Source organism: Euleptes europaea, chromosome 12 (assembly GCF_029931775.1).
Source record: "Euleptes europaea isolate rEulEur1 chromosome 12, rEulEur1.hap1, whole genome shotgun sequence".
NCBI lineage: Eukaryota > Metazoa > Chordata > Lepidosauria > Squamata > Sphaerodactylidae > Euleptes > Euleptes europaea.
This window is the reverse complement of record NC_079323.1, coordinates 63,722,395-63,745,940: the sequence shown is the minus strand read 5'-3', so window position 1 is coordinate 63,745,940 and position 23,546 is coordinate 63,722,395. Positions and strand designations below refer to the sequence as shown.

At 43.3% G+C, this 23,546-nt stretch overlaps 1 protein-coding gene across 1 annotated transcript in view; it reads left to right on the top strand.

The window, feature by feature from the left end:
- The first annotated feature begins 1,966 nt into the window (after nucleotides 1–1,966).
- The window catches only part of RIPK4 (receptor interacting serine/threonine kinase 4), a 30,039-nt gene continuing 8,459 nt past the window's right edge, over nucleotides 1,967–23,546 (top strand). Inside the window, exons 1-2 of the mRNA XM_056858365.1 lie at nucleotides 1,967–2,148; nucleotides 18,496–18,787. Coding sequence (XP_056714343.1) covers nucleotides 1,967–2,148; nucleotides 18,496–18,787 — 474 coding nt within the window. The remainder of the gene's footprint in view (nucleotides 2,149–18,495; nucleotides 18,788–23,546) is intronic.

Sequence of the window (23,546 nt, the reverse complement as noted above, 5' to 3'; positions counted from 1 at the left end):
AGCAATCTGCAGTTCTCCTGCAGAACTCAAGGCAGTTCACAATATAAATAAAACATTATATAAAAAAATAAAAACAACAATTATAAAACCCCATAATGTCATAATTTATAACTCCAATTAGGACTGCCAATATATAAAAACTAAATCAGTCAAATGCAGTCCTAAATAAAACTGCCTCCTAAAGATCAACAGCAAGGGACCAAGTACACCTCCCTGGGGAGGTTGTTCCATAATTGTGGGGCTGCAACTGAAAAGGTCCTCTCTTGTGTGGTCACCAGATGATTCTAATCCTAAAAACCACCTTTGAACTCTAGGATCTATCATTGCACTCCCAGAACAGTATTTCTACTCAAAGGAACTGTTCTCCAGTCTCAAAACAGTTTTTTCTATTCAAAGTTTTTTCTATTCTTCAAAGCTGGTGACTATCATTCCAGTCCTGAACACGTGTGCCTAATACAGTGATCATCATTCCACTGTGGGGGCTGTCATTTGAGTCCCAGAACACTTATGCTACTCCCAAGGACTGTCGTTCTGCTCTGGGGTCTGTCATTGTCTTTCCAGACCAATCATTCCAGTCTAAGGGACAGTCATTCCACTCTGGGGACAGTTGTTCCAGTGCCAGAACACTAATGCCACCCCATAGGACCATCATTCCAGTTCGAGTTCAGTTCATCTGGTCCCAGTGAATGTCATTCCCTTTTGGAGCTATCATTTCAGGTCCAGAACACTGTTGTTCCAGTCTCAGGACACTTATGCTACTCCCATGGACTGTCATTCTGCTTTGGTGGCTGACATTCTAGTTCCACAACACTTACGCTACTCCCAGGGGATGTCATTCCACTTCAGTGGCTGTCATTTCAGCCCCAGAACACTCTACTTGAGCCCAGGGACCATCATTCCAGTCTGGGGGCTTTCCTTCAGTCCCAGGGCAGTTTTTCAGGTCCCAGAGACCATTCTTCCACTGTGGGGGCTGTTGTTCAATTCCCAGAACACTCCTGCCACTCCCAAGGACCATCATTCCACTCTGGGAGGTGTTCTTCCAGTTCCAGAATTCTTATGCCTCTCTTAGGGACTACCCTTCCACTCTGGTGGCTGCCTCCCCAGTCCCAAAATAAATTGCCATTCCCTGGGACCGTCATTTCTCTCCCAGAACATTTTATCTTGGGCCAGGGACCATCAGTCCACTCTGGGAACTTGTCATTCCACACCCAGGGCAGGTTTCTCAAAATTCATTCAACGTGTTCGTTCCAACTTTTCTGTCCTGTAATATTTGTCAATGGAGCCCATGCAAGTGAACTGGCATTCTTGACTCCTAGTATATCCAATAGGCCTTCAGGCATACCCCCCTTTCCCCCAATGAGTATTCATTTCAGTCCATCCTAGAGGAAACAGCCCCTTGCAAAACAGGGAACGGAAGGGGGAAGAAAGCAAGTAGCCCTTATGTCGGTAACGGAATATATTTCCTCGTCAGAATCGATTAGGCGGTGTCAATGGCATTTGATTCCACCTGCTGAAGGGTTTCCCCACTCCTGCTTTTGATCAGGTGAGCTCGGACTGCCAAAAGCTGCTGCTCCTGCCACCCCCATAAAGGTGTTAAGGGGCCGCGTGGCCCTTGGCTGCAGCAGGCCAACCCGGCCAACCCCCTGGAGCGAGGCGCCTTGTCATGTTTAAAGCCCCTAAGAGCGGGAGACGCTTGATCGGGGCAAGAGAGGGGTCCCGCCCGCCCCTCGGGCACCTCCCTGGAGCAAAGGCTGCGGCGGAGTTGCGACACGCTGCTTCGCCCTCCCCTCTCGGCTCGGGAGGCTCGGGTTACACGGGCAGGCGAGGCCAGGAAGTGATGTCAGCGGGGCAGCGGGCGAGCGGGCGAGCGAGCGCGCACACCTGGAGGCACCTGGGCGCAGGCGGGGCCGCGGTGCGGAGGGAGAGGAGCGCGGAGCGCGCGCGGAGGCCCCGGCCCGGCGGCCGCATGGAGCAGGCGGGGGGCTCCCCGTGGGCCCTGGGGCTGCTGAAGGCCTTCGACTCGGGCGAGCTGGCCAGCTGGGAGAAGATCGGCTCCGGCGGCTTCGGGCAGGTGTACAAGGTGCGCCACGTCCACTGGAAGACGTGGCTCGCCATCAAGTGCTCGCCCAGCCTGCATGTGGACGAGAAGTAAGTGGCCCGGACGGCGCGACCACGGCAGGGGGGGGGAGGAGAGGAGGGAGGAGAGGGGGGAGAGCCCCCGGGCTCCGCAGGGGCGCCCCACGGGCTCCGCAGCCCCCAGCAGCCCCCGCCCCGCGGAGCCCGGGCCCAGCCCGGGCCAGGCGCGGACGGCTGGGCTGGCGGCGGCCGCTCCGCCCTCGGGCGCCTGGGGCCGCGCGCCCCCCGGGACCTCGCCTCTGGGGCCTTCTGGCTCGAGGGCTGCCCGGGGAGAGCGGCTGTTGTCGGCCTCGCTCGGCCAGGGGCCCCGGCGGGCTTAGCAACTGGCCGTCGGTGCCGGGCGGGCCGCCGTGGGCAGGGGCTTGCCTGCCTTCCTTGCCTGCCGCGGCCGGGGGACGGCGGGGCTGCTGCAGCCGCGGGTTCTCCAAGCGCCCCTTCGGAGCCCCAGGCGTTGGGTGGCGGGGGCGTCCGGGGCGCGCCGGCCCCACGGGGGTCGCGGCTGCTCGCTGCGCCCCTGCGGGAAGCGGGGCCGGGTGGGCCGCGGCGCTTTGCAGGCCGTCGTCGGGACTCGTGCAGCGAGAGGGCAATGCTTGGGAACCGGCCTCGCCCGCCGGCGCTCCCCCCCCCCCTGCCCCGGCCGCTGGACGGGGCGGGGGGCCGGCAGCAGGCGGCTTGGCCTGAGCCCGGCCCGTTGCCCCCGCCGGCCCTTGGCAAGGCCCTCGCCGAGAGCGGCCCGCGCCCGCCCCGAGGGGCTTGTCCGGGCGCGCCCCGACGGGGCGAGGACGGGGGGGTCCTGCCAAGGCAGCGGGGGCGGGAGACGAGGGAGCGGCCCGAGAGGCTTGCGGCGACGGAGCGGCCTTGCAGGGGGGGCGGGGGGCGCCTCGGCCAGGAAGGCTTTCCTTTTGGGGAACCCCCCCTCGGGTGCGCGCCCACCGCGGGTTTGCGGGCTTTGGGTGGGTTTCAGGCCGGGCGCTCGTGCGGACGGGGCCGTTTGCACCTCTGTTTGAAAGGCGTCGTGGCTCTCGGACCAAGGTCAGGCGTCCCTCTGGTTCCCGACCGGGGGTCCGTGGACCCCGCGAGAACTAAATGAAGGTCCGCGAAACAAAGTTATCAACCCAGAATAAATTAATATTTTCAATTAAAAGCTCTCTAGTAGAAAAATAGATATTCAAATATTATTCTAAGCTTAATGTTGAACTAACAGTTATGATTAAAGTGTATTTTCAAATGCTCTGAATTTTTATGTTGAACCTTGGGGTCCCTGCACCGAACAAGAAAGTCCTAGTGGTCCCTGGTCAAAAAAATGTTGGGAACCACCTTTCCACCGCGGAAACGCCCGGCCGCTGGAGCCGCCTTTCTTCCCTGTTCCAGCCAGGATCCAGCCAGGATCGAACGCGCGGCCGCGCGTTCGATCCTGGCTGGATCCTGGCTGGAACAGGGAAGAAAGGCGGCTCCAGCGGCCGGGCGTTTCCGCCCTAGCCGTCTGTCGCAGCTCCCCTTCTCCCATTACCTGTCCACACGTTTTCCATGGGCTGTTCTGCCAGATGGAAACTGGCGGGGGCTTGTACACGCACGCATCTTTGCCGCTTGGAGAGATAATATGCACGAACTTATTGAAGTTAGCCAAACTTTTAAAAGTTTTTTGCATTGAATGTGAGTTTGTGAACTCCGCTGGACAATCGATGGTGGCTCTTAGCAACGAATTTAAGAGCTTAACTTTTTTTAAATTGAAATTCTAACCACTTCTGGAACAACTTTATAGCTGTCAAGAAATGCTAAACTGATCAAAATTTTCACATGTATTTCTCGTGCATAGAAGCTAAGCAACGTTTTAACAGCCTGTAGGAGTTATCCCTCTTGTAAGGTATAGTTGCTGATAGAACTGTCATAAAGTGATAGATATGTTTTGGAGTTTGGGTGCTTTGTGCAAGCAAGGGAAAGGCTGAAGTAAGTTTTTTTCTGATCAGTTGGCCCTAGGGTTTTAATTGTACCGTGCTTTTTCAGCAATTGCTAGCCGCTTCAGGATACCATAACACACACACACACATATGAAGAATTAAGAAATTAAATCAAGAAATAACAGAGCTAAATCCTACTAATTTGCACATCACCGATCTAACTGTAAAGTTCTGTAATTTGATAGCTAAGATGTCATTATATATTGCAAAATATTCAGTACTAGCAAGTACTCAAGCAAGTTTTGAATCTAATAAAGAAATATAAAAATAATAAAAAATACAATCTAAGGCCCAAATTTTACTGCCTAGTGCCACTGGTGGTATATTTTTTTATTTTTTTCTATGCATAAATATATCTTGCTGTTCAGAGGCTACCCTCTGAAACTGTCATTGTGATTACAAGAATTGCTATTGCAGGTAGTGTATCAGAACTGCAGTCCTGGAAGAAACCTTGAAGGTGATCTAGTCCTGTCCAGTGTTGGACTTACCCACTCACCAGTTCCTACAACTCAAGCTATGTTATCCAAACTATGGTGTGCCACAAGTTAAAAGAAGATGTGGTACAGAACAGATAATTTATATACACATGTATATATACGTGTGTGTGTGTAAATATATATATATGTCAGGAATTATTTTCTTCAGATTTGCCTTTCTTATCTATGTGTGCACATAAGAAGGTGAAACCCTTTTTTCTTCTAAGTGGATGGAACCTGCTCTCACACAGTCCACTTACATACATACACATAGAGTTCATCAACACTTCATTGCCCTTCCTGAATCTATTTTTAATGCTCCTGTATCATGGCATGCAAACTTCTGGGCCTATAATTATCTCAAAGAGTTAAATGCTTTGGCTCTTAATGTCATAGGATTGGTTTTTTTTCTTCAGATAGGAGTGATTATTTCATTTTGTATTTTTTAGTTTATCCTTTCTTCAAGGAGCTCAGAGTGGCTTATGTAGTTCTTTCCTCCATTTAATCCTCACAACCATCCTGTGAGGTGGTACACTGAGAGCATAACTGGCAAAACTTCATGGGAGTGCAGGGGTTTAAACTTAGATCGTTCCAGTTCTAGTTGTATTTATTTATACTTATTTTACTTCATTTAAAGGGCAAAAACGCATGGGAGGTTTTGCCTTGGATTTGCTGCTCTCTAGATGCACATTCCCCCAATCTGAATTCTCAAAACTCTGCATGGGGGCTTAGTTTTGAGAATTTGGCTGGGGGAAATGTGCATTTAGAGAACAGCAGATCCAAGGCAAAACGTCCCATGCGTTTTCACCCTATAGACTGCTCTCTGAGCCTAGATGTGGATTAAAAACAGTTAAAAGTAGTCAACTGTGAAACACGACTGAACTACAAAACTAGAGTAACACTGTAACAGCATAGTGCGTAGATCATACAAGGCGATGGAAACTACCCAAGATTTCAGACACTGACTGTTCCTCTATTAGATTTGGACACCCTAGACACTGCACCAGATAGGAGGATTGCTGGCAGAACAATAACAAGAGTCATGAAGCCAGTCTGTATAGAAGGATTGTGTTGTCATGTGCTCCTTTTACTGTGATTTAGACAAAGATCTTGGCTTCCAGACTGACACTGAAGTATAAAGGAGTAAAATTCATTCCACCATTTAAAGCAAGCTTGGGCAAATAAGTCTTGAATCATGACCCATATGGCAGTGTTTGTACTTGTTTGCTGGTACAGCCTAGAGAGATACAATAGCTATTTTGTTTCTGAAAATGCCTTGCTGCAGGAAGGAAGGTAATCTCAGATATGGAAAGAACAATATGTGATTGAGTAATGAATAAACCATGGCATTAAAAAATCATGTAAGTGAAGGATTAGAGGCTTCCGGACTCCTTAAAAAAAACACAAATTGGCTAGAGCAGCAAGCTAAATGAAAATAATGAAAGCAAGTTTTAAAAAATGTATTTAGAGATGCAGTCCACATTTTGAAGGATGGCTATAATATGGCTGGCCCCAGCTATATGGCACAGTATTATCAACTGTTTCATTCATAACTGTGTATGTATATAAATGATGATTAAATGTAACTATTAAACCTGTTGGATTAAAGCTAATGTCCAATACAGAAAAAAAGTTGAGGGCATTTCCAGCAGCCTGTGTGCATCACCTGCAATGCCCCAGGAAGGCCTGCAATGATGGTGGACGGGGTTTAACCACTTCAGGCTGCCAGCAGAGATATCATACTAGCTCACTTTGACACGCCATCTTGTGCCCTCTTGGCTGGGAGCAGTTCCCAGCATACTGAGCCCTGCCTTAGCTAGGCATGTGTCGGCTTGTCCTAACAAACTGTACCCGTTGCAACTCCAGAGGTCAAAACAGGCAGCACTGAAGCGGGAAGTGCTTTGGGTGTTTTTTTTAATATATACATATATATTTAAAGTACATTAAATGAATGGAATGTAAGCAGGATTTTTTCTTTTAAGCCCATTGTAATTATGATTGGGAGGCGAGAATAGATACCGTATGGCTTATCTGTGTTTGTATCAATTATCAAATGCTTTATCAAGTGATAGCTGTGGTAGTATAACTGGATTGAATTGTATGGCTGGTATTCCAATCCGTAACATCTTGCATACCATTTGTTTGGTACTTAAGAATTATCACATTCACATTTGAGGATTTCATTTAATGTGACTTGATTTCTGTGGGTGGGAAGTGCATGCAAAGATTCCATTCCTGGTGTTGAGGTCTTCATTTATCTTTGCAAAGGGCAGTGGAAGATTTTTTTCCCCCCGTCAACAAATGGACAACTCTCTCCCACAGTCTCCCACACGAGTTCCACTGTGTTGACATCCTGACTGTGTTTTGTGGGGGAGAGTGAACTGAGTGTTCCTCCCTTCCATTACCTGGAAATAACCATAGTAGACTGAGGGAGGCGAAGTGGGGTGTCCAGAACGTTTTTTGAGGGGGGAGCTGGTGTAACTTTCCCAATATATCATTGCTTCCAGTTCTGTCACCCTGAGCTCTCCAAGTCCTCGACTAGTTTCTATCAATTCTCTCTTGCTCCTGGCATCTTCTCTTCACATTTTTCTTAAAGATTGTCGTTTCTATGAATCCCTTTAAGGCTTCTTTCCCAACTTAAACAGAGTAAAATGTATGCTGCATTTGATTGCCGACAACCCATCTCTTCCTCCTTCAATTCTGTCCCTACTGTCAAACTTTATAAATTGTTTTGCAGAAGGGCCTTTGTGTGTGTACACGCGCTTGTGAATACTGTCAAGACACTCTGGATATTTATGGTACTGTATATTCAAGTATGCCCAGACCTGGATGGCCCAGGCTACCCGGATCTCGTCAGATCTCAGAAGCTAAGCAGGGTCAGCCCTGGTTAGTATTTGGATGGGAGACCACCAAGGAAGTCCAGGGTTGCTGTCCAGAGGAAGGCCCTGGCAAACCACCTCTGTTAGTCTCTTGCCATGAAAACCCCTAAAGGGGTCACCATAAGTCAGCTGCGACTTGACAGCACTTTACACACACACACATATTCAAGTATAATACTCTACAAAGCTGTTCACAACCCCCACAGTACTCTGTGATTAAAATGGCTTCTGGTGTAAGCAGTAGTTCAAGTGTGAAACCTTAAAGCAATTGTTTGATTGTTGCTCTTAATTCACTTAGGTTGTATGTGTATTAAAGAATTATAATTATGTTGAGTCAGCAAGGGAAACCGTGGAAAAGTAACTTGACTTTAGATGTTTGTGGACCAAGCTGCTAGGCAATACTGCAGTTAGATAGCCTACAGGCTTTGAGTATATACTTTTTGAACTTGTAATGTATCTCTGTTAAACACCATTGAGTTACAGTTTATCAGCATTCACAAAGCAGAAATACTTTAATTTTATTTTCCCCATTTGCAATTATTCTGGCATAAGAAAATGTCCCTTAAAATAAATTCATCAGGCATCCAAGCAAAGAATTCTGCCTGTCCACACTGCTGGGAAGAATCCAAGCCAGTAGCTTTTTATCATGTGAGCAATGTTTTCTGTGGGCCACTCATGCTGCACAACATTGTTGCTTCCTGAAGAAAGAGATCAACCCCTTATCATTCTGCATAGTACCTTTGGGTGTCTCGGTGCACCACTATTGTTTTCTCCCTGCTGCCATCAGCTTCAGTGTACAGCTTGATCATACTTGCCAGATCCATTTGCATGCCAGATTGGGTGGTACAATAGCAGCAGCAGTGGTGAAGGGAGTGGTAACATCTGCTGGTCGCATAAGGATTTTCTCCTTGCCACTGTGCTATAGAAGTTACCTGCAGGGTCTAGAATGTGGTTTGCTGTTACCATTTGGTAGTGACAGAACACTTCTGTTGGTGTAAATGGCAGTTCTTTGGTAACAGTTATACAAACCAATGTCAGCTACTAAGCACTGAAAGCATAAGCCTTCAAAATGCATTGAGCCGTTGAAACCATTTATGCAGTATTTGATTCTAGATTATTGTTTTCAAAACCACACTAGTAACTTTGCCAATATGGTCAACTTTGTGTCTTCTGCCAATGATACCTTTTGTACAATACATCAAAACCTTGAACCCCAGTGGATCAGATCAGTAGTCCATGTAGTCCATTAGTATGTTTCACACAGTGGCCAACCAGTTACTTTGAAGGGCCAACAACAGACCATAGAGGCCAAGGTGGTGCCTCCTGACACTGGTATTCAGAGGTTTGCTGCCTCTGAATGTGGAGGTTCACTTTAGCCACCATGTCTAGTATCTATAGCTGGAACTATCCATAAATGTCTAACCTGCTTTCAAAGCTGTCTGTGCATGGCTACTTCCACTTCAGTGAATTCCACAAATTTTTTACTCAGTAAAAATTATTTCCTTTTGTCTGTCCTGTATTGATTTCCAATCAGCTCCCCAAGTGCTAGTATTAAGGGGGAGGGAGAAAAAGTTCTCATAGAAAAGGTACTCCAGCCCCTTAATCAGCTTGGTTGCCTTCATCTGTATTTTTTCCAGCTTTGCAATATCCTGTTTGAGATACAGTGACCAGGACTGCACACAGTACTCCAAATAAGGCCGCATCATAGATTTATACAGGAGCATTACAATATTAACCATTTTATTTTCAAATCCTTACCTAATAATCTCCATCATGGAGTTTGTCTTTTTTTACTGCTGCTGTGCACTGAACCAACCTTTTCATCAAGCTATCCACGAAAACCCTAACACTACATCATTCCCTCCCCATCAGTTCAGACCTCAGCAGTGTATATTTAAAGTTAAGGGTTTTTTTTGTTTATATTTGCCTATATTGAACTTTGCCATGTTTTTTCTCTATCTTTAATAACAGCTTCTACAAATTTACTTGGGACGGATATTAGGCTAACTGACCTGTAATTTTCAAGATCCCCCTGGACCTTTTTCTAAAAATTGCTGTAACATTTGCTACTTTTCTGTCCTCTGGTATAGAGGCTGATTTTTAGTGACCAGTTAGACATACTTATTACTAGATCAGCAATTTCACATTTGAATTCCTTAAGGACCTTTGGTGTATGCCATCCAGACTTATTTTCAATTTGCCTAGTTGTTTTAGAACTTCATTTCTAGTCACTTGAATATGACTCAGTTCTTCAGACGCCCTTCCTAAAAACAGTGGCTCTGGGGTTGGGTATATGCTACACATTTTCCACCATGAAAACTGATCCAAAGAATTCATTAAAGTAAATTTTCTAAGGAAAACTTCTTGGTATTAACATTTTTCTCAATAGAGACATTATTTAGTAGCTCTGAGAGAGCCCTCCTTAGAGAGGCATGGTGCAACCTAGGGAGATACAAATGCTTCTCAATATACCCCAGTGTTCTGGCTGAAACAGAATGGAAACTTGAGTCTTTGTTTCAGTGGTACTTTATTCAAAAAGCCAATACCTGCATTTTTGTTGGGGTGCGGGGAGATTAGTTTCGTAGAGTTGTTGCACAAGGCACCTTAGAATAAGGATCCCCATCCTGTTTGAGGCTATGGGCACCTTTGGAGTTTTGGGAGGGGGTGGTGAGTGCCGTTCCAAAATGGCTGCTATGGGATTCAGAGCCAAACACAGTATCTACCTCCTTCTCTTTGCAAAAGGAGCTCAGAAGAAGCACTGCCTTTAAAGAGTGCCACCTACTTTCTGAAAAGCTTGGTGGGTGCCGTGGTGCTCACGCGGACCATGTTGGGGTACCCTGCCTTAGAATGTGCTAAATATGGTCTTCTCCCCATTGAGCCATAGTCAAGGGCAAGTACAACAAACTTGTTTTGTGTTTGAAAACCTAGATATAAAACCAAATGCTTAATCCTGGTTTAGAGATATTACTAGACATTACTATGGCTGTGTATCCTCACAGTTACATAGGCAACACATATCAATTTGTAGATGTTTTCATTAAGATATTTAAGACTCTTACCCATAGTGTGTTATGAGAAGATCACAGTAACGCTAATACTGTCAAACTGATCTGTGAATGGAAATATTCTGATAATCATCGTAAATCACCTTGAATGTTCAAGGAAGGTTGTTTAGAAACTTTTGAGGTCAATAAAATAACATATGCTACTTTGGAGCAGCTTGAGCAACTCCTGCAAGGCCCATTCATTTAACATAGCTTTTCAAATAGCCACTAGGGAGGGGTGGCAATCATTGGATACCTGGAATGATAACTCTGTGGGTCCCAGTGAGAACCTGGGGCTTCAGTGAAAGAATGCTGTGGCTGCAATATGAGTATCACTCCATTGCATTTCTATATATACATGAAATCTAAGCTCTTTGTGCTAGATGAAGCTAGGGATAAAAAAGACTGGGTGTGCAGCCAAAAATACTTTGCTTCCAAGGTGGTATTGATAACAAAATCCATTCAACTTCTGGAAACCTAATCTTTCAGACAATTTGATCTGTCTTTATTGAGAGCCAGAATTCTTGTATCTGATGATACCACTGAGCTTGTTCTGGCTAAGTAATATGTGAGCAAAGTATTGATATATTCCCAGAGTTGCAGCTGTGATCTATGTGTTGAAATGACAGAATGGCTTCCATTTAACAGCAAACAGATGTAACATTTTAATACATGTAGGGTAAAAACAGATTTAATATTTCTACAGTGGCAGGGCCTATTCAGAAGCCACCTTGTTGCATCTAATTAAAACATATTTCTATCTCCAATGTCAAGAAATGAAGAAACTAGCTCTGTAAGCTAGCCACAGAGGCCAGCTGTAGAAAGCATTGATTGGTTGAAGCCAGTTACATTTACATACCCTCCTCCTGCCTCCAATCCTCAGATCAGTTTCACACAAGAGGCCACAAACATTATAGCTATAGCAAATCAAATACAGCCTTGTGTGTGGCAACCAGTGCAAGGAAGTAGAAAAAGGGCTGTGCTTAAGTGCTGCCTTTTCTACATCTGTGGAGGGAGGAGCACAGCTGTTGTCCAAACTAGCGTTTAGTCCACCAGTTGTCATGTCAGTTGCAAAACCAGGAAGAAATCAGACTTGCATCACACCAGAAGAACTTGAAGCTCTGTTATTATCCACAGAGACCCTAAAGAGGTTCAAAGGATATGACAAATCTTACTGCCACAGAGAGATCATTGAAGTTGGTCTTCTGAAAATGGATGAGACTAGAAAAAGAATAATCATCAAAATCTTTAATCATAAATTTGGAAGACATCCTAAAGGACTGTTTACTATTTTCTTTGGTCCTAACACAGGGAAGTACCTTGTACGCTCTCTGTTCAAAATGTGTATGCATTTCTTTTAAAAATCTGAAAATATTTCTCTACTTGAAATAAGAAATGAAGGAACTATTGAAATTCCTTCTAGAATAATGATCTTTCTTCAGAGGCTTTTGTTCCTGTGAGATTTTTGTCCCCATGAGATGTATCCATCATTCCTTGTTCTACCAGAATTCTCAGCCCACCAAGAAGGAACTCCTGGTTGCTCTTCCCACTTCTTTTTCTGGATTTTGCCTCTTCCGCCCATACAGTTTCCACCAGGATTTCTGATAGTGTGGGAAAGCCAAGCAGCTACCGTGTCTCCTCCCCCTTGAAGTCAAGTGCTGCATAGCTCAGAGAACCTGCTTTGAAAGGTAATAATTACATGACACTTAAGGCCAACTTCACCATTTTTTTTGTAAAGTTCTCACACAGAAGCATTCTTCTGTGTAGGTTGTCTTAAAATTAGATCGCAAATAGCTATACTCTAATAGCTATACTATAATTGTACTTTGGTCACATTATGAGAAGACAAGAGTCACTGGAAAAGACAATCATGCTAGGCAAAGTTGAAGGCAGCAGGAAAAGAGGAAGACCCAACAAGAGATGGATTGTCTCAATAAAGGAAGCCACTGCCCTCAGTTTGCAAGATCTGAGCAAGGATGTTAAGGATAAGATGTTTTGGAGGACATTGATTCATAGGGTCGCTAAAAGTTGGAAAAGACTTGTCAGCACTTAACACGCACACATACACTATAAAACCTTAATGGGAACTGAACTGGGGAATGGCAGCTTGCAGCCTTGTCACATCTTGTGGTGTTCAGAAAGTCACCATGTTAATAGAGTATTGTAAAAAGTTCACTTACATTACCGTATTAGAAAGGTTGTGCAGATCAGCTTGTCTTTGAAAGCTTATTGGATAAGATAGTTCTGGTATTGGTAACAATTACAATACATTTTATTGAAAGACAAGCATTTTATTGAAGAACAAGCCAGTCTGGATAGTTTGGGTTATTTTAATGTCTTAAATGTGGCCGACAATGATTGAAATCATGGGCAAAATAACCACGTAGTTCTCAAGAACAGTCTGTTAATTCGCTGGAAGGAGTTAAAGAATGTGCAGTTACTGCACTGTGCATACCTCTTCTTGTCCATACATGTCTTTGTGGCTCCTAATTACTTCCTGCACCACTTGTACAAAAATCACTATACAGCTTCTATTGACCAAGGTTTAATAATGTAACTGCTATTGACAGTGATAGTTCAGTTTTTGCCTGGCATGGCTCCTCTCTCTTTAAGCGCGCCACGGGTGGCAGAAATTTAACAGGTAAGGATTGTCTTGGCATGACAATATATGGGATGGAAGGCTTTTGCATAGTTTGTCACTGTGAAGGGCATAGAAAAACAAATGGTGGCAGCCCTAACAGTGTTTTCTGTACTACATCTGTTGTCTGAGACTTCAAAACTGCTTACTGCAAAAAAGTGAAATAGTAATACATACTTTTGTGCCCTGTACTGTGGAAAGGGAAGGCTGCATTCTGGAAAAATACTGTTGAGCCTTCCAACTGGGAATGCACTGATCTCCTCCTGTTGTAGCAAATTATTTTACTGACTTTTGCTGGATCTTTATCTTCCTTTTTGAAACACTAATGAAGCATTTAACTGGCTTCTGTCAGGATGTAGATGCTAGAAACATACACTTTTAAAGTAGTACTGCTTGCCTAGCCAGTTTTTATAATTGTAATCTGCAGAGTACAATCCTTTGGGCATTACAATAAAAGCAGATAGACACACATTTAGGGAGACAAAGGGATGTAGAAGCAGGTTGTGGTATTACTTTGGGTTATTGAACAGATCTTTCTGGAGCTACCACAGATCTCTTCTGAATGGTTTTGTCCAGAAGGCATCGTGTCCTTGCATCTGTTGAGTTGGGGGGGGGGGGATCTGTCCCTAAAATGAATTGGTAGTGTATGGGACTGACTGTGTGTGTGTGTAAAATGCTGTCAAGTTGCAGACTTATGGGGACCCATTTTGGGGTTTTCATAGCAAGAGACTAACAGAGGTGGTTTGCCAGTGCCTTCCTCTGCACAGCAACCCTGGTATTCCTTGGTGGTCTCCCATCCAAATACTAACCAGGGCTGACCCTGCTTAGCTTCTGAGATCTGACGAGATCAGGCTAGCCTGGGCCATCCAGGTCAGGGCTATAAAGCTATTTATGTGACAGTAGAGGTCTAAAACAAGATGGAAGCTCACCCCCCCCCCCAGTGGGATTGTGGAGTTTTGCTAGGCTTCAGAAACACTCCCAGAATTTCCTCTGTCTGCTCTTCAAGACTGCTTCTCCCATGCTGGTCATTCAGAATTCTCTTTTGAAGGAGTCTATGCCAGTTACTGACATTGTTCTGGGAAACTGGAATAGAGACAGAAGAAGGCTAACGGTGATGATCTAAACACCTGTGTTCTGTTGACAGACTGAAAGATAAGAAAATAAATCTAACATAATCTGTCTAACAAACTGTGTGTAAATGGACATGATGGAACAGGACATTGCCAATAAAAGCTCTTGATACCTTTCTGCTTGGAACTCCAGTAACTTAGTTTAATGATGCACATGCAGTTCTTCTTACAATGTGGCACTTTTTAGTGTAGCAATCAATTTAGAAACATTCAAGATAGTGGTTTCTAGATCAAAGCAAGCCTCAGCTTTCACTAGAACCTAAAATGAATGCATTGAGGCTATCATACGTTGGTCACATTATGAGAAAAGCCTCACAGGAAAAGACAACAATGCTAGGAAAAGTTGAAGGCAGAAGGAAAAGATGAAGACTCAACATGAGACTGATAGACTCAATAAAGAAAGCCACATCCTCCAGTTTATAAGACCTGAGCAAGGCTGTTAATGATAGAATGTTTTGGAGGTCATTAATTCATAGGGTCACCGTAAGTCAGAAGCAACTTTATGGCACACCACCCACCCTCACCCATACACACACCCACAGAGGTAGTATCTGCCCAATTGAGGATAGTCATTCTAGTTCTCTGTGATGTTTGTTGATTTGGCCAGTGTGCAAAGCATTAGGTTTTGGACTCAGAATTTCAACTCTATTGCTTACCCAGCATTAACATGAAGGCTATTCCATAATGGGATATGGATGTGGTGTAGTATCACTTCAAGTCTTTTCATAGAACAGGATACACACACACACTCACACACACACGCACACACACACACACACACACACACACACACATATATATATATATATATATATGTGTGTGTTTATAAATGGACCTTTGGCTTGGCTTCTTTTTACATGTTAAGATAATGGTTGACTGTCCTCACTAATTCTACCTCATTGTTCAGACACATCCTCCTTTTGGGCATCCCAAGTTAGCTGGAGTTTGATGAATTATGAATGCTTAGGGGCAAGAGTTGGTGGTTCTGTTCACACCTTGGCACTCCTTTCCCTCAGTAAAGCACCTTGTTATTTTTCTTCAAATGTAATTACCCGTATCAAAGAGTACTTGCTCTAGGGCAGAGTAACAACATTTGTGGATGCTAAAAAAGCCCTCCTTATCTGAACACACATCCATGGAGCTGCTTTGTACTGATGTCAGACCTTTAAAGCACATTCCTGAGCTGCTGGCGTGAGGGGACAGTGGGGAAGAGGTGCGGCTGCGCCACCACCTAACCCGTTCCCCGCACATCGCCAGGACCAAAAAAAGCCTTTTAAAGGCTTTTTTGTTTTGTTTTCACTGGGGCTAAAATCCCCATTGAAAACAGCGAGGGTGCGCCTGCTAAAAAGCAGGCACAGCAGTGCCATCCTGGCTGCCGGCGTCTGGGCTGAAAGGGCATAGGGAGCTGCCTAATGGTAGCTCTGCCCTCTGGAACGCCCCCGGGAATGCCTCCTGGGATGCCAGAAAGCCTGTCGGGCCTCCTGCGCCAGCACCCGGGCCACTTACGCTGGTGTTAGTGGCCCCAACGCCGGTGTCCCAGGGTGGCGTAGCTGTGCCAGCAGCTGAAGACCGGCATCTGGTCCTCCACACCGGCGCTAGGGCCACTAACACCAGCGTAAGTGGCCCTGGTGTCCGTGGTGCCTTCCTGGCCTCCTAAGGTCTTTTGCCCTGGAGGCTCAGGAATGTGCTGTTAGTCTCCCTAGGTTGGTGCTCTCTGTGGAGACTCCAGGGTCTCAGGTCTCTGCAGACTGTCTCATTACCTGGTCCTTGTCAATGGAGATACCAGGTACTGAACCTGAGACCTTCAGCATGCAAAGCAGATGCTGTACCATATAGCCATGTCCCTCATCTCTTACCGCACCCAAACTGTTGTTTAAGAAGAACTTCTTCAGAAATTGACTCCAGGTCTTCTGGAGACTTGGCTGTTTAATTTCCTTGCTGTGATTCATTAGCCCTGATTGTCATAAATGTTACATGACTCTTGCTTCTAAATGTGAACTTGTCAGTTAATGACTGCAGGTTTGATTCAAACGTTACTTAAACCTTACCTACCAGTAGTAAGCTACGTCTGACGATGGGAGGGGGATTTTGGCTGGTGGGAAGTTCCCTTCTGTTAGTGGAGCACTGCAGGTAGTACTTGTAATTTGAACAATAAATTTTTATTTGATACTTCTCACCAAATTCTGAGACTTTCCTAGGACAATAATAATAAACTATTCATTTGAGCTGTACCTACTTAACACCTGTTCTCTTGTTATTTGAGTACAAAGTTGGTACAGATGCTGGATCTTTCCTGACTACTATACCTGTTCAGCTGGCTTAATACTCTTTGATTCTCTTGAACAACATCTCATGACTTCATTAGTGTGTGCTGAGTGGATATTTTTTTAAAAAATTATTTGAGGCCTTCAGCTAGACCCCCACACAAGCTGCTTGTTCATCTGGTCTACTCACTGCCACACTAAATCCCTTGTGTGTGTTAAGTGCCGTCAAGTCGCTTCCGACTCATGGCAACCCTATGAATCAATGTCCTCCAAAACATCCTATCTTTGACAGCCTTGCTCACATCTTGCAAACTGAGGGTTGTGGCTTCCTTTATTGAGTCAATCCATCTCTTGTTGGGTCTTCCTCTTTTCCTGCTGCCCTCAACTTTTCCTATCATGATTGTCTTCTCCAGTGATTCTTGTCTTCTCATAATGTGACCAAAATACGATAGCCTCAGTTTAGTCATTTTAGCTTCTAGGGTCAGTTCAGGCTTGATTTGATCTATAACCCACTGATTTGTTTTTTTGGCCATTCACGGTATCGGTTAACACTCCTCCAACACTACGTTTCAAAAGAATCTCTTCTACATCCCGTAGCTTGCTTAAAGTAAATAGAGTATTTTTGTGTATTAAATTCTAGTCTATATGCTGTTACTTGTATTCAACACTAGCAAATAATCCTGGAAAACCAGCACCATTGTGACTTTTCTGGGAATTCTGTGCATGCAAGTTGCACATGAATGTCAGTTTGTTATGGACTCCAAGAGAGTTGAATCCTGTAGCGTAATCTCTTGTCTTGCTAGGTATGTACAAGCTACTCTCACTAGCTTAAGTGTATTTCATATTAGTAAGGCTGTGAGCAGTGGGACCATTAAGCAGGCACCAGAAGAGGTTTATGAGGGCATAACTTCTTGTAGTCAGGCAATCTAGGAGGGTGCACAGGGACCTGGTTCTTGTTCCTGTCTTTCCAGTCATGAGGATACGTAATCAGTTCTTTTTAAAATGAATCCAGGAAATGGTTTACTTTATGTCCACTTCCTAATTTTTTCACCATAGCACAAATAAAATTCAACACCATGTAACATATTTCACATTTGTTAAAAGAGGCAGCACTTAACAAGAGTTTTATGATACTCAGTATGTCGAACCTTCTTGTGTCTTTGTGCAGTCTTGAGGGTTGACTGCTTATTTATAAGACAAAATAGCAATGCTTGTTTTTAGTTCTACATAAATTATTTATATGAACTTAGACTGTAAGATAATACTGCAGAGGTTTTCTTATTGTGCTTTATGTGAAGTCCATGTAATTTTTTTTGTTGAATGGTTTTGACTTGATAATGTGGATTACAAAATGGCATGCATTTTATAAGAAAAGCGTCATATGTGAACAGATTAGGTCCTGTTAATGGTAGAGAATAAATCTCCTATTGCCACCCTCAAATGAACTGACTGCCATATGATTAAAGTACCAAGCTGATTGTAACTGAGTACCACTACAGGGTTTACGGTAACTGTCTGGTTGTACTAAATCTGGGGCTGTTGCCAACAGTGCCACTGAAGGACTCCTATGCCCCCCCCCCATTATGCCAGGTAGAATTTACCCATCTCATGATGATAAATGCGGCTTGGTTTACTAAACAACCATGACTTGCCATTGCCACTAACCCCCACCTAGATCTTCTGTATGCACCAGACAATTTGTAGAAGAGAAGGTTTCTTACTGTAATGAGAGATCACCTTCTCCCTTTCTAGTGCTGGGAGAGAGGGGGCAGTCAATATTGCCCTTCAGTCAATGATTAGTCTTCTGTTTCTAAACTCTTAATAGTGATATAGTGAGAGTGAATAAATGTGGAATTTATACAATTCATTTTGGTTAAATCACATGTAAAATGTCTGCTCCAACAAATGCCCGAAACACTATTAATAGAGGTCAGCTAAATTACCCCCCCTTTCTTGCATTTTTTATCTAGAGAACGTATGGAACTGTTGGAAGAAGCCAAGAAAATGGAAATGGCAAAGTTTCGCTACATTCTCCCAGTCTATGGCATCTGTAAGGAGCCAGTGGGCTTGGTCATGGAATATATGGAGACGGGGTCACTGGAAAAGCTCCTGGCCTCTGAACCGCTGCCTTGGAAACTGCGCTTCCGAATCATCCACGAGACAGCTGTGGGCATGAACTTTCTTCATTGTATGTCCCCACCCCTGCTACATCTGGATCTCAAGCCTGCAAACATATTACTTGATGCTCATTATCATGTTAAGGTAAGTCTCTAGGACCTGGGTATTTGCCCTAAAAATTACCTTCAGATGCATAGTGATATCAAAACAAAAGGTGTCATAGAACTCTCCCTTTTTTCTGCAGTAGCTCAATATGACTACCCCATTGAAATAGCCATATTAAGGTGGCAATTCTGTTATAATAAAATTTCAATTTTGGGAGTTCACAATAAATTCTTACCTCATGCATAATATAAAGGTTGGTCATGAATTAAGATATTTTTGCTTTAGGGGTTATATTGCTGTCTAAGAACAACTAACCATCTTAGGTACTATAAAAGATTGTTAAAAAAGCAAGACATCAACATAAAATAAAGGCAAAAATATTTTCTTCTGCATTAAACATAACTAGCTACAAATTTTATGCAATGCTGTGGGTAAATTGTACTGCTGTGGTTGAAGGCTGATGGTTTAATCAACCTTGTAAATGCTATGTATTTTTATGGATAATTTTAAACTGTTGTAAAAGGTCATGAACTGCTCTGAGCCTGGCCTTGGCCGGAGAAGGGCGACCTATAAATCTAATTACTTTACTACTACTACTACTACTACTAATTAATAAATATGTGGAATTTTTCCTTTGCAAGAAATATTACAGTGGTGGATTTTAACTTTTTCTCCCCAGCCCACAAAAGAAGTTTATGTTTGTCAACAATCTGGTATGAAATTAAAGCTGTGTGTGGGGAAGGTTGTGTGTTGACAAACTACTAAATGAATATAAGAAAAGTTTGGAGCAGAAAGCATATTCATTCTGTTCTGTTGGGACAAAACCATAGAAATAGATGCTGGCTGAGATAATGGCAACAATTCCTGTATGTACGTATGGGATCTTTTAATTCTAATACTTAGGCATTAACCATGTATCACCCTATGTTAACCATAAAAGCATTTCCCCTATGAATTTAACTTGTTCTTGCTTTAATTTTCTTTCTGTTGTTTCCCCTCTTTCTCTCTGTGTCCTGGAGTGTGTTTACATTTTATTTCTGCACCCCAACTCAGTTTGCTTTTTATTTATTCCTTGAAAAAATTCTTTGAAAAAGTTAATGTTTTAGAGAACATACATAAAAGCTAGATTTAATTTTTTTTTGGCCATCAAGTCACAGCTGACTTGTGGCAACCCCGTAGGGTTTTCAAGGCAAAAGACGTTCAGAGGTGGTTTGCCATTGCCTACCTCTGCATCACACCCCTGGTATTCCTTGGAGGTCTCCCATCCCAGTACTTGCCAGGGTTGAGGCTGAGTGTGTGACTGGCCCAAGGTCACCCAGCAAGTTTCCATGGCACAGTGGGGATTTGAACTTGGGTTTCCCAGATCCTAGTCCAACACCTTAACCATGCTGGCTCTCACTAAATTTCTATACTGTGGATCAAAGTAAAGTTTGCAGTGTTGCATGGATTCCTTGGAATATATTTTTCCAGTTGCCAATTCACTTATCTTTTAAGAGTTTAATAATGTTCTGATACAACAGAACCATTATTACAAAATTATTGGGAAGCAACACTTCTGGTTGGTCTATACCATTGGCTTGAAATCTGCAGAAACGTAATGTACATATTTACTATTCCATGATTTACTATTAACTTGCCAATGGTATTTAAAGTAAATGCCAAATATGACTTGACAATCATATTTATTGTCACCAGCTCCATACAGCAGGTGTTTCTCTAGGAAATGCATAGGATTTTTAAAAAAGTTATAACAGTTCCTGGTTTGGATCCAAAGTTTGTGTGGCGTAAGTACAAGTTATCTGTATATGAACGGGTGTCGCACAAATTCCTCCCCCCGCCTCCCAATCTGCAGCCCTCAAAGCCATCAAAAACTGGCTTTAGAAAGTTGGGGACCTGCCATGCTGGGGATATAAAAATTACTGTGTGCAAACCAGCCTTGAGAGTTTTTGCTAACTTAATCTCTTAGCAGTTTTGAACTGTGGAAGAAACATATCGGCCAGCTCCATTTCATTCCACCTCTGTGCCAAGGAGTTCAGAGCAGCATTATAGCCTTTCCTCAGCCCTGTAGCGTGAGAGGTGGTGAGCTGCCCAAAGCAATTTGAATCAGTCCAGATATGACTAAACTAACCATTTCCCAGTTTCCTCAGATAGGCTCCAGAATCTAGCAACTGCCTTCAGTTGTTATGGTCTGTTCTTGCTCTGCAATTTATTGGTCATTGGAGACTGGTCCACTTAACCAGTTGTTGAACGCAGCTTCATAATTGTATGTAGTAAGAAGTGTTTGTGTCAGCCACTGAGTTATATAAATGGTGAGATCTTTTAAGATTGATGTGGAGGGTTCTAATGCTGTTTACTCAGCATTTGTGATGCCAAAATACTTTTTTGAAATTGGCTGAGTATACCAGCTTTCCATATACTACTGAATGGTAGAGTGAGCACTAAGTAATTTGAAGCAGTTGCTAGATACAGAGCCTGTTCTTTCGGAGCCATCATTTAGGATACGTGCCTTAATTTTTTTTCATTGTCACCAATTTACTATCGTATTATATTGTAAGCTAGAATCCAATATCTACATTTTCAGTCTGTTATGTATGTATACTAACAATATTGCCAAAAATCGTTTAGCTTTGTGAAGGGTTGCCTACAATGTGGGGGGAAGAGACGTTAGTCTGATATAAATTTGTTGATTTCCATTTTAAGACAGTCTTAAAATTTTGGAGGGGCTATATACGAGTTCAGTGGTAGAACATGTGCTCCCAGGTTTATACCTTGGCATCTCTAGTTAATATGATGTTAGGTACTAGGGCTGGGAAAGAACTCTGTCTGAAATACTGGAGAGTTACTGCCTGGCAGAATAAAGATTGCCCAATATCTGACTCAGCTATGATGTGTTCCTTCATTTAGGTCTCATTTGCTATCTCTGTCTTGGATAGAGAAGCTTGTAAACTATGATCCAAGTACACTTTTCCAGCAAATTAACATTTTTCATCAACAAATACAATACCTTTATTGGCATCTTGGAATAATAAAACATGCCAAACAGCCGGCTAAAATAGGTTAAGATCATTCTTATTGTTCATTAGTAGTGATGGTTTATCAATTAAAATTGAAGTTTTGTGAAGTACTTAAGTTCTCTTGAACCGGAAGATCTTTGAAGATTCTCTCAGTAAGGGCGGTAGCTAAAAAGGAGGCTAATAAAGCAGTGAGGTTCTTGTCCTGATCTGCTAAAAGGAAGCGAGTCAGGTCCCTTTTTGATCTTATATGCTGAGAATCTGGCAGATGGCTGAACATTACATGGTGAGGTCTGCTGTGGAATGAGCAGTCCAGTAGGATGTGTTCCACTGAGTTGGGGACTCCAGCGTCACAGGCGCATAATCGGGCATTGTGAGGTGTACAAAGAAACCTGCCATAAGTCACTGCCGATGGAAAGGCATTTAATCTGGCCAGCATGAAGGCTCTTCTCTGGGATGGTAGAGCTAGACTATACAGGTAATTAGCGTAAGATCCATTTTTCATCCAACATCAGGTTTACAACTGTTCTGAAATGTCTACTTTCACTTCTTGTTCTTTATACTAGATTCTAGTTAAAGTGCTGTGAATTAAAGTTTAGAAAGTAAATTGTGTTAATGAATAAGATTAAGGATTACTATCAGGATTTAAGACATGGAGAATCCCTCAGACTCTGAGCTGGTGCATTTAATTCTGTTTTCCTGTGTTGCTGCATAACGAGTGTGAGAAGGAGGCTCTTGGAAGCTAGACTTAAAGCCCCCCCCCTCTTTTTTGTAGATTAACTGGTTCCCATTGATGTTAACAGCAGCTGTATGACTAATCCTTATCCACAGTGTTGGAAATGTATTTCAAATCATATACTTTCAAACCAGCAAAAACGTCTATTGGAGTATGCCTCTGAAGGCATAGCTCTTTCGGCTTCAGTTGCTGGAACATCTTTATGTTCCGAACTGTTCTAGTCCTGATTGTGTTCTGATGAAAGAGCAACAAGACTTGCATAAAATACAGATTTGTGGTTTGGAGACTAGAATTGCCTGGTGGTCATGAAGAAAAAGTGAATGAGGTCAGTAACTGGGCTTTGAAAATGGGGCATTATTGCCCCTGGTTAGTATACAATTTATTTTCACCTGCAAAAAAGTATAGAAAAGATACATTAATTTGCCTGAAGATACATTCATTGGCCTAAGTACAGCTGATGTTCATGTACACTAGTTATCAAGCATTAAAAATGTTATCAAGCACTTGTTTCAGACCATACCCTGAGTCTGATATGATATGACTTAAAATATTTTTGAACATTTTATTTTTGACATCCACTAGTCAATGGGAGCAGGAAAAAAAATCTAAAATTGGATCTTATGTATGTATTTGGTCCCCCCAGCCCAGTCTTGATTACTGGATCCAGCATGCCTTTTCCAATAGTCAGATTGTGAGCAATCTGCAATGGCAATAGTAATCATATTTATACCTGTCTTTGTGTGCTTTTTCAGTAATCTTTATGGTGAGGGAGGCCTTGGGACATAAGTGGCTTGCCCACAGTAGTGTTCCTTCAATGATATGCTGAGTTAAAGGTATATCTGATCTTAGTTCAGCAGTGAATGCATTGGATTTCATCTCTCTGCCACACCCTTTTCTCAGTGCCTTGTATCTATTTTTGTTGGTTTCTTTATTTCCTTTTGTAATATAAAATGAAAACCTTGTTCAAGAGGCTTGGAGGCTGTCATGGGCTTGGTGTTTCCATTGTAAACTAATTTAAGAATATAAGAGAACAAGTGAAGATGCTTCCAGC